The 12500-nt window shown below is 34.9% G+C and overlaps 1 protein-coding gene across 1 annotated transcript; it reads right to left on the reverse strand.

The window, feature by feature from the left end:
* Nucleotides 1–9532: 9532 nt before the first annotated feature.
* LOC143028019 (serine/threonine-protein kinase Chk1-like) lies at nt 9533–10576 on the reverse strand. The gene has a single exon (XM_076189661.1). The coding sequence runs from the start codon at nt 10574–10576 to the stop codon at nt 9533–9535; it is 1044 nt and encodes a 347-aa protein (XP_076045776.1).
* Nucleotides 10577–12500: the final 1924 nt, after the last annotated feature.

Genomic DNA, 12500 nt, shown 5'->3' on the forward strand with positions numbered 1-12500 from the left:
GAAGATTGCAAGAGGGGAGGAAATTGTAACACATTTACTGTTAACCAATACCTTTGCCTGCTCACAATAAGTACTGGTTAAACGAATGTTTTCATATTAATATCGTCAAGCTATTTCATTTCTTGGAGAGAAATATGACATCTTTAAGGTACTATATTGAATTTATCTAGATTACATATAAGGCACTACACTTTTTTCCACGTACATTGGGCAGAAACAAAACTCGTTATTTCAGGTTTATTTTGATTTGATTTTCTCTTTGTTTTCATTAGATGATTCACTCTAAGCACAGCAAACTCCCCGATCAGGTATACTATCACTTTTGTTTTAAATGTAGCCAAGAAATGAAAACACGACTCAGAAGGAAGTAAAAGGTCTTTTTGATTAAGACAATAGCCAAATTAAATCAGGAATTAAAAAAAAAGTGTGAAAACATTATTCGTTTCAGATTTTGAACACCTCGTTTGTTGCGTCTTTGTCAAGGTGCAGAGACGATTTGAGAGCAATTGCTTATTCATAAGGAATGGCTTTGGAGTTGCCTGTTAGCGGAGCTTGTCAGAATCCTCACAAATGGATCCCACGTTTTCAATATACATTTTCTACCCGAAGATTTCCCCCCTGAAAGGTTTTTGTTTTAGCCTTGTATTTTTAAAGCCTTTATTTAGTTTTAATTTTCATCTTCTTTTATATGAATTTTTATTATTAGCTCTTATCTATCTAACAGAGCTGGGGAACCTGTATATTTTGAATTTTTACTCAATTTCTAGTTAACATTTCCTTTATTATAGATGTTTAGCAAGATTTCTATTTATGTAATAGAATTAGCATTTGGTGACTGATGATGATCTTAGAATATAAAAAATCGTCCTTGTCTCCCATTTATCACAAAAAATAATCTTTGAATGAATTTATACATATTCTTATAATGACCATTTCCTCATAAAAAATTGCCTATGATAAAAAATTCCTTATATTAACCTGAACATTATCAGCATTTGAAAATAGGATATGTTAGTCATCTTTACGAAAAATGCGTCACTATATTATTTTTCAAATTATAATCAAGTAAACATGTTCTTATCTCAATGATAGTTATCATAAACCATTTGCCATAATGTGTGCAATTGAGTTCTTTCAATATATTGACAAATATTTGCAGTCATATGGTAATATGTCAAATTTGTCACATGGTTTAGGCTGCCTGATGCTCCTTTTTATATATTTGTGTCTTAAATTCACTAATGAAGTTTACGTAACCAGTACCAAATGGACTATAAAGAGTGATCATTATATTCTATATATACCCGTATAATATTCATATATATATATATATATATATATATATATATATTTATATATATATATATATATATATGCATATATATATATGTATAATATGCAGACATATGTATGTATATATGTGTATATATATATATATATATATATATGTGTGTGTGTGTGTGTGTGTGTGTGTGTGTGTGTGTGTGTGTGTGTGTGTGTGTGTGTGTGTGTGTGTGTGTGTGTGTGTGTGTGTGTGTGTGTGTGTGTGTGTGTGTGTGTGTGTGTGTGTGTGTGTGTGTGTGTGTGTGTGTGCACAAGTATCACAAATCACACGTGACTACACCGATATGCTGAACACCACAGGGAAAAGAAAATTTCTTGGAATCCGGGCGCTTTCGTGATATTTTTACATCTTCAAGGATTACAATAGAATGAATAGGTACAGAGTAAGATGAGATATATATACACACAAAAGAGGTTTGAAACATGGAAAGGGTTACCACTTAAGTTAATTATTTCAGGTCAGGTCATGTCTTGAAGGGTAGGGGTGGGTGACCTCATTCCTTACAGTAATTATCGTATATACTCTTAACAATTAAAGGGTCAAATTTGTGTAGTGTAGTGAGTGGTGGGAATATGATGTGAAGAAGGTAGCAGAAGAGAAGAAGCGATCGTTCATGGATTGCTTGCAAAATAGGATGAGATAGAAATATGAGAATTATAAAGGAAAAGAAGAGAAACAAAACAAAGGATAAAGGAGACAAAAAGGAGAGCAGATGCAAAATTTGGGAGGATTACGACATGAATTTTTGCAAGTAATAAAAAGATCTTTTGGAAGGAAACCAAAAGAGCAAGGGGATGAGAATCAAGTAAAGAATAAAATGTAAAAGGCGTAAATGGACAAATCTTAACTGAAGAGGATGCGGTAAGGGGAAAATGGGAGGAGTATTTTAGAGGACTGTTAAAGGTAAAGGAAGATAGGGAAGGATTGGTGGTAGCAGTGTGAGGCGCTAAGAAAATGACGATGATGGAAGAGGAAAATGGAGGAAAAACAATGAAAAGATTGAGGTGCAAGTAGCTCTGGAAATTATGAGAAGAGGTAAGACACCTGGGTTAGATGGGTGTCATGTAGAGTGTCAGAAGAAAGGAGGTATAATAATAGTAGGCTGGCTATCGAGATTGTTTAATGTGTGTCAAATGGAAGGTACAGTGCTAGAGGACTGGAAGATTGTCTGTATAGTTCCACTTTACAAGGGAAAAGAGGACAAATGTGACAATTACTTAATTCAGCATGTAAAAGAGCCCACAAGATATGGAAACTTACTCGATCTTTTGATCACTAGCCGCGAAAGCATGGTAACTGATGTAGAAGTCGGTGAATCTGTTGCAAATAGCGATCACAACTTAGTTAGATTCAAACTCCTAAACAATTTTAGAATAGATACTTGTGTTTCTAAAATACCCTATTTCAGTAAAGCTCAGTTCATAGGACTACGTCAGGAGCTTCAGCTTACAGATTGGGAGGCAAAATTAAACGAAAGACCTGTAGATCAGATGTGGGAAATATTTCAAAATACGCTCACTAAGATGATTCAAACTTACATTCCTTTTAAGGACAGACGTCCCCCAAATTAGGCTCGCCCAAAGTGGCTCGACAAAGAAACTGAAAAAAGTATTGCTAAAAAGAGACAGGCTTATAAGAAATATAAGTGCTCGGGTGCATCTAATGACTATGAAAATTATGTATCAATACAGAGAGATTTAAAAAAGACAATAAGGAAAAGAAAACGACAATACGAAATGAACATCGCTGATAAATCCAAAGAGAATCCCAAAGAATTCTATAGTTACATTAGAGACAAAAAGGTTGTTAGGAATCACATTGGTCCACTATTATCTGCTGACGGTCAACTTGAATATTCAAATGAAGGAATGTGTAATATCTTAAACAATTATTTTAGCTCGGTATTCGTAAACGAAACACCTCAAAGTGAATTCCAAACTGAAACCTGTGAAAAGTCTGGGGGTAAACTTACTCACTACGGTAAATATAACAAAAGAAAAAATTAAAAGGTGTATAGACAAACTCAAAGTTAATAAAACACCAGGGCCTGACGGTTGGCATCCAAGAATCTTAGAGGAAATGAAAAATGAGATTGTTGTTCCATTAGAAATTATTTTCAAGAAATCCATCATATCCGGAGATGTCCCAAGAGAATGGAAGCTAGCTAACGTTACTCCAATATTCAAAAAAGGTGACAAAAAGAAACTAAATAACTATAGGCCTATATGTCTGACTTCAATCGTAGGAAAAATAATGGAAACTATCATCAGAGATGCTATCGAACATCATTTAGAAAGTAACCGTTTGATAAATGATAGCCAGCATGGTTTCAGACGGAAACGTTCTTGCGTGACTAACTTACTCGAATTCTACAACACAGTTATCTCGAATTATGACAAAAGAAACAATATAGATTTAATATATCTAGACTTTGCAAAAGCTTTTGATACCGTACCACACGAAAGACTACTTACTAAATTAGCTTTGCATGGAATAAGTGGTAGCCTATTAGGTTGGACTAGTAATTGGTTGAAAGGTCGAAAACAGAGAGTTGTTTTAAATGGAAAAACTTCTGGATGGAAAAGTGTTGCAAGTGGAGTTCCTCAGGGTTCCGTTCTTGGGCCACTTCTATTCATAGTATATATAAATGATATAGACCATGGACTAAAATCTACTGTTTCCAAATTTGCTGATGATACAAAACTGTGCGGAGTGGCAAATGATCACTCAAACCAATTAGATATTCAAGTAGATTTAGATAAATTACAGCAATGGTCTGAAAAGTGGCTAATGAAATTTAACACAAGTAAATGCAAGGTAATGCACATAGGTAAAAATAACAGTAAGTACGATTACAAGTTATTTGGTAATTCGTTAACAAAAGTGGATAGTGAAAAAGATCTCGACGTAATTATCAGTAACGACCTCAAATCATCCAAGCAGTGTATTTCAGCCTCTGAGAAAGCAAATAAGATTCTGGGACTGATTGCGCGATCTTTTGATTTCAAAAGTCCATCACTCATTAACAAGCTATATAAATCGTTAGTTCGTCCACATTTGGAATATGCTGTTTCTGTATGGTCACCGAATCTCATTAAAGACATTGACAGACTGGAAAAAGTACAACGGCGAGCCACAAAACTGATTCCAAATATCAAAAATAAATCATACGAAAATCGACTAAAACACATGAATCTGTTTTCCCTAAAAAAGCGTAGACTCAGAGGTGACTTGATACAGGTCTTTAAGATTTTAAAGGGAATTGACAACATCAAAAGTGACCAAATTTTCACATTGAATGAGAATCAGACAAGAAACAATGGTCTCAAACTATCCGGAAATAGATTCAATTTAGAAGTAGGTAGAAACAACTTTGCCAACCGTGTAGTAAATGAATGGAATAAACTTCCTGCACAGGTAGTGCAATGTAGTTCAGTTCGAGGCTTTAAGAATCAGTTAGATAAATACCTAAGTAAGATTCTGTAATGACTGTAATTTATCTTATATTATTTGTTTTTGTTTTGTTATCATTTGTCTTTCTGATTTTCATTTATTATTAGTTATATGTCAATTTATTATTATTTACTATTTACCTGTTTGTTTATTATCTAACTATACCTATGCATTTATTTATGTATTTTATTTGTTATTTACATTATTATAGTTTTTATTTATTGTTTTATTATCAATATGATTTTTTTTTCGCATCCGACCTAGATATGGATCAAAAGGTCTCCTGTCGGCATGCTCCGCCTTTGTAATCCTTTGTGTAGCAGTTTCAGAGGGATCAGTTTGTTGATTGTAGTTGGAAAGGCTTATGGGATGTTTTTCACTGAGAGGATTAGGAGAGATAGAGAAGGAGTAATTGGTGAGAAACAGTATGGGTTTAGGAATAGGTTGCGTCGATCAGATTTTTATGGTAAGGCAGAAAATTTTAGGAAAAGGTAAGGATGCTTTTTAGGCATTTATGGATTTGGGAAAGGATTATGACAGGGTAGGTAGGAAGGCACTGTGGGGATTTTGCATATATATATACGATTAGGGAAAGCTATTAAGGGCAGCCAAGAGGTTTTACGAGAGTAATAGAGCCTGCGTTAGAATGGTAAATGGAGAGAGATTAGTTTAAGGTGATTTGAAACAAGTCTTTAAGCTTCTAAAGGGAATTGTCACCATCGGGTCGGGTGAACCAGCACCATTCCCCTTCTTACCCAATACCTCTACCCCACCACCGCCCCTAACCCCCAGATAACCATTAGACCCAGGCGTCAAATCATCTAAGGATATATATTTCTCGTTCGACGGCAATCGAGCGTCATTCCTATTCTTTTTCCTGTATAGGAAGTAAATTTCCCTGGTATGTTTTATAATTACAACCGCTTTAAGTTTTGTGCACATACATGTATGTTTGTATTTCTGTATTTCCAAATTTTCCCTGAAGATATTGCTATGTAAACGAAACGTTGAGCAATATATTAAATAGATGCTTTTGGTGAACTCGTCTTTGCTCACCACCCAAGTGAACAGATCCTTATTAGAAACTTAAATTCTACTAATAAGAAGATTATCAGGCATCAGAATGCTGTCGATTTCAATACTACTTGTATAGAAGAGAATTTTTTCAATACATAAATGGTTTTTTACTCCTTACCAGGAAGGTAGCCAAAGCCAAAGGCATATACCCACCCCCATCCATTGTATCGCCACCCATTCCACTCCCATCTACCCCCCTTTCTTTTCTCTCATCTTAGCTCCTCGTGGATGAAAGGCTATCCTTGTATCTTGCCCACTGTCCTGGGTCATAAGCAATGTAGCAAGACACAGCACATCCACAGCAAGGCCGCTTCATTTAATCGGTGACCCTCCCCCCCACCTCTCCGCACCTCCCCCCTTCCATGGAAAAAGAAAAAGAGAATACGGGGAGAAATCCCTTCGGGCTGCATCAAAAATTTATTCCCACATATCCACTCCCTAACACCCCATACCCTACCCACTCTCTTCTTTGCCTCAGGGTATCATCTATATACAGCCATTCTCCAATCGCACCTATCTCTCGACTTCTCCCTTCTCCATTTAACAGACATCAGCTTCCTGCACAACGCCCCTTTCACCCCATCCATCCATTTCGTCCTCGGTGGTCCCCTCATGTTCATTCCATCCACCTCTGCCTTCCGCACCCCTTTTACTAATCTTTCCTCACTCATTCTTTCCATGTGTCACAACCATCCCAATACACTCTCATGAACCCTATCTTCCCGCTATCCTCCTCACCTCCTCGTTTTTGACTTTATCAAACCCTTTAAGACCTACCATACTTATGAGACACTTCGTATCAGACACTCAAACATTTTATCTGCTTCTCATGAATTCAATATCTCTGCACCGTACAGTACTGTTGGCACAATCACCACTTCATATCATCTCATCCTTGCATCCAATCACAAATGCATATTTCTCATTACACTTTTTAAAACCCAAAAGCACTTACTTGATACTTTCAATCTACAATTTATCTCCACCTCTACTACTCTCTTTACAGCCATATGCGACTCCAAACACCTAAAGCTATTCACTTCTCATAGACTTCTTTAAGACTTACTTCCATAATTCTCACCATTCTCTCCGTTTACGCATCTCAGCACCTTACCTTTACCCATATCTATCCTGTCGTATAACATTCCAAAACTCGTCACCAGCTCCAATAATCTCTCCTTTGACCCTGCCACAAGTGCAGGTATATATACATATATATATATATATATATATATATATATATATATATATATATATGTATATATATATATACAAACACACACACACACACACACACACACACACACACACACACACACACACACACACACACACACACACACACACACACACACACACACACACACACACACACACACACACACACACACACACACACACACACACACACACAACACACACACACACACACACACACACACACACACACACACACACACACACACACACACACATGTATATGTATATGTATATATGTATATATATATATATATATGCATGAACATGTATATACATATACATATACATATACATATACATATACATATACATATATATACATATACTTTCTAAACAGAAATGTAGTAGCACATTTGTAAATGACACACAGGAAACCCACAGTTGATAGCCGAAATATAGGATTCTTCTTTATTCGAAGTTTATTTTCTCCGACTGTGGGTTTCCTGTGCGTCATATACATATACCTTTTTTTTCTTCAACCACAGATCACTTTTAATTCCATGCCATCGCAATCGAGACTGAGAGTCGCTCGAAGGAGGCATTCGTTGGAAATTGAAACGTGGACGAGCTGAGAATTCGAACCCAGTTAACCCGTAACAAAGTTACAGTGACGTAGACCAAATTATCTCTCTTGATAGCGTATTGGTTTATGTCACTGTAACTTTGTTACGGGTTAGCTGGGTTCGAATCCTCGGCTCGTCCACGTTTCGATTTCCAACAAATGCCTCCTTCGAGCGACTCTCAGTCTCGATTGCGATGGCATGGAATTAAAAGTTATTTGTGGTTGAAAACTATATTAATTGATCACTGGGAACCATTCAGTGTGTATGTATATACATATACATATACATATACATATACATATACATATACATATACATATACATATACATATACATATATATATATACACATATACATATACATATATAGATATCTAATCTCCATCCAAAACAATGGACTTATAAGCGTGAGTGTTTTCTCTTTAGTATAGACCTGCTCCTATACAGCTCAGCTTGAAAGCATACACCAACCAGAGCCTTGATTCTATTTTCGAAACAAGCACTTTTCACTGAACAAGCAAATTCATCGCCTCTATATAGAGTATATATAATGTAACAACCTCGATTTTCATCATTAATCCTTTTCCTATGTTGAAATGCGTTTTAGTTTTGCGTTCTGATTAGCACCGAAAGATATAAACAAAAGTAAAAACAATATCAATGAAAAAGCATTAAATATTCAACAACAGCTACAACAAAAATGTAGTAATAAAAAATTAAATAAACTATAACAAGAATATTAGCAATAGTATTGATAATGGTGTGAGTGATTGTAATAAAAATAATGATGACAATTATATATCTTACAAAATTATAATAATAATGAAAATAACAACAATATCAGTAATAATGATAATATTAACGATGATAATAATCATAAATTTAAGAAAATTATAAAAATAATAATAAAAACAACAATAACAATATCAACAATAATAATAATAATAATATTGTTATTATTATTATTATTATTATTACTACTATTATTATTATTATTATCATTATTATTATTATTATCATTATTATTATCATTATTATCATTATTATTATTATTATTATTAGTATTATTATTATTATTATTATTATTATTATTATTATTATTATTATTATTATTATTATTATTATTATTATTATTTATTATTATTATTATTATTATTATTATTATTATTATTATTATTATTATTATTATTATTATTATTATTATTATTATTATTATTATTATTATTATTATTATTATTATTATTATTATTATTATTATTATTATTATTATTATTGTTATTATTATTATTATTATTATTATTATTATTATTATTATTATTATTATTATTATTGTTATTATTATTATTGTTATTATTATTATTATCATTATTATTATTATTACTATCCACTTCCACCCATTCACCCCCATCCCTCTTTTTTTGTCTCCTCCTGGATGACAGGTCATCCCTGCATCTCGCCCACTCCCCCCGGGTCAGAAGCAATGCAGCAAGACACAGCACATCCACAGCAACGCTGCTTCATTAAATCGGCGACCCCCCCTCTCCGTCCCCTTATGCAGAAAAGAAGAAGACGGGGAGAAATCCCTTCGGACTGCGTCAATTTATTTCTCACACATACCTTGTACTCCCCCACCCCCATCCCCCACCTACTCCCTTCTATGCATCACAGCATCATCCATACACAACCCTTCTCCAAAGGCAATTTTGGCTACCGCCAGATGATTTTATTCAGCTGAGGGAAATTTCCCATAAAAAAAGTGATCTGCCAGATACTCTCAGCTTACTTTCGTAAAACTTAATTCTATTTTCATAATTCGGTTTAATTCATTGCATCTTCAGCCTTGAATCCAGGCGTCTTGATTGATGCATGGAAGAGTTGCTCGTTCTTCTGGATCTGGAACGAGTAGTTTTTCAAAAAGTGCGAAAGATTCTTCGGAGAGTGACTCCCATCGTCTCTCCTTTCGCATTTCCGCGGTCGCCTCCAACATCACCGCAGAGGACCAGATCTCGAAGTCTGAATCCCCGGTTTGGGCCCTCCGCCAAGGACTAAGACCAGTAAGGAGCTCGAAAAGGATAATGCCGCATGACCAAATATCGGCCTGTTGTCCCTTGTAGCGTCTTGCGAAGACTTCGGGAGCTTTGTAGGCCGTTGTGCCGCACGCGCGGCTGAGGTACTCTCCCTCCACGAACTCACAGGCGAGCCCGAAGTCACCGATCTTGAGAACGTCGCCGCGTGTAAGAAGAAGGTTCTCCGGTTTTAGGTCTCGGTGAGTAACGTGGAGAGAGTGGACGTATTTAAGTCCTTGGATCAGCTGAACAAAGTAGTATCGTGCCTCGTCTTCGGGCACTCCTTTGTCGCTGATTCTTTGTTTAAGAGTACCACCGCTGGCATACTCGAGGTAAATATAGAGGTATTCTTCGTCGATAACTTCACCAAGGAAAGCAATGATGTTCTCATGCTCGAGTTTCCTGTGAATCTCAACTTCTTCCAATTGGCGTTCGAGGCGGGGGATTTTAACAGTTTTTCTAGCGCAAAGGAAACCAGAAGAGTTCTTTTCCATGAGCCAAACTGATCCAAAACCGCCTCTGCCAAGGAACATAACCTCTTTCCATTGGTTTTGAAGATCAAAATCTTCGGATTCTTTAAGTTTCTTATCGACATGTGAACCTTCGTCTTCTGAATCCGAATGTTTCCTTTTGATTGCAGACTGAGCTCTAGAGGCTTCAGTCGCTTCTTCGTTGCTGGCATCACTTTTCGAGTCTCCTTCTACGAGGTCGAAGTTCTTGGCGAAGTCCCGCGAAGTGCTTTGTCCCTGTATTGCTTCTTCGTCTTCCTCTTCCGGATCACCGGTGACTCTGGAGCAGCTGTCAGTTCTCATTTCCACAAAATATTTATACTAATTTCAGACAAATTCTTCGCACAGCAGAATCTTCTGGAGAACCTAGATATGTAGTGTGTCCGAGAAGCTGCGCAATAATGATAATAATCATAATAATATTAATAATAATAATAATGATAATAATAATAGTAATAATGATAATAATAATAATAATAATAATAATGATAATAATAATAATGATAATAATAATAATAATAATAATAATAATAATAATAATAATAATAATAATAATAATAATAATAATAATAATAATGATAATAATAATATATAATAATAATAATAATAATAATGATGAACGATGATGATGATAATATAATGATGATGATAATAATAATAATAATAAATTATAATAATAATATAATAATAATATAATAAATGATAATAATTAATAATAATAAATAATAATAATAATAATAATAATAATAATAATAATAATAATAATAAATAATGATAATAATAATAATAATAATAACAATAATAATAATAATAATTAATAATAATAATAATAATAATGATGATGATGATGATGATGATGATGATGATGATGATGATGATGATGATGATGATGATGATGATGATGATGATGATGATGATGATGATGATGATGATGATGATGATGATGATGATAATAATAATAATAATAATAATAATAATAATGATAATAATAATAATAATAATAATAATGATAATAATAATGATAATAATTTCAATGATAACACAGGGGAACACTTTTTCAGTAACTTTGAGTTGCATTGGATATTTTAACGGATTTTGAAAGAGTTTTAGGCGCTGATTTCAAATCTGAAATTAGTTTTTCTCTACAAGCTCTAGTTTGTATGCAATTTGAGGTTAATGAAATTGTACATATGTGAACTTGCGTAAACCATGTATAAGCATTTTAACGTCCATATATATAGATAGCTTCTAATATTTTGATCATTCTTCTTTTGTTTCAGTTCAAACATGGCTTCCAGAATGAGACATCATTGCAGAAACAAGCCTGATGCCTTCTGCTACATATGTGGATGCTACACACTCAATCGTCAGAGACGTAACATATCCTCGTTCGTCAAGCGTGCCTACAAGGCATATTTTGAAGTTCATCTTGGTGATCAAGACAAGCAATGGGCTCCTCATGTTGTGTGCCACAATTGTGAGGAAATGCTTCGAGACTGGACCAAAGGAAAACGCAAAGGTCTGCCTTTTGGAGTTCCAATGATTTGGCGCGAACCCACCAACCATGTAACTGACTGTTATTTCTGCATGGTAAACACAACGGGTGTTGGGAAGAAAAACCGACATAAGATTACGTATCCGAACATTCCCTCAGCTATTCGGCCTGTTCCGCACTCTGAAGAAGTACCTGTTCCAGTTTTCAAAGGCTTGCCTTCATTGGACGATAAAGACATTGGACATGATACAAGCCAGCAAGACAGTTGTGACAGTGAATTGTCAGAAAAGTGTTCACAATCGGAGGACTGTTCTTCAGACACTGAACCTTTCCCCGTCCCTAAGCCTCTTCCCCAGGCTGAACTGAATGATTTAGTGCGGGATTTAGGTCTTTCAAAGAAAGCAGCAGAGCTTTTGGCATCAAGATTACAAGGCAGAAATCTTGTTGATCACTCTGTTAAAGTATCATATTTCAGAAAGCGTGACCAGCTTTTTGTGACCTTCTTTTCAAAAGACAGACAGTTTGTTTACTGCCATGACATCCCAGGGCTTCTCAAAGAACTGGGTGTACCTTACTATAGTCCTGCTGAATGGAGACTCTTTTTAGACAGTTCAAAACGCAGTCTAAAGTGTGTTCTTTTACATAATGGCAATGTTTATGGAGCAGTACCTGTCGGTCACTCAGTGCATTTGCGGGAAGACTATGATGATATGAGAATGGTCATGGACTTAT

Source organism: Oratosquilla oratoria, chromosome 9 (assembly GCF_046742065.1).
Source record: "Oratosquilla oratoria isolate Oo_2021 chromosome 9, ASM4674206v1, whole genome shotgun sequence".
Classification (NCBI taxonomy): Eukaryota; Metazoa; Arthropoda; class Malacostraca; order Stomatopoda; family Squillidae; genus Oratosquilla; species Oratosquilla oratoria.

Coding starts and splice junctions, on each gene's coding strand:
- LOC143028019 (XM_076189661.1), bottom strand. CDS start 10,576: ATGAGAACTGACAGCTGCTCCAGAGTCACCGGTGATCCGGAAGAGGAA.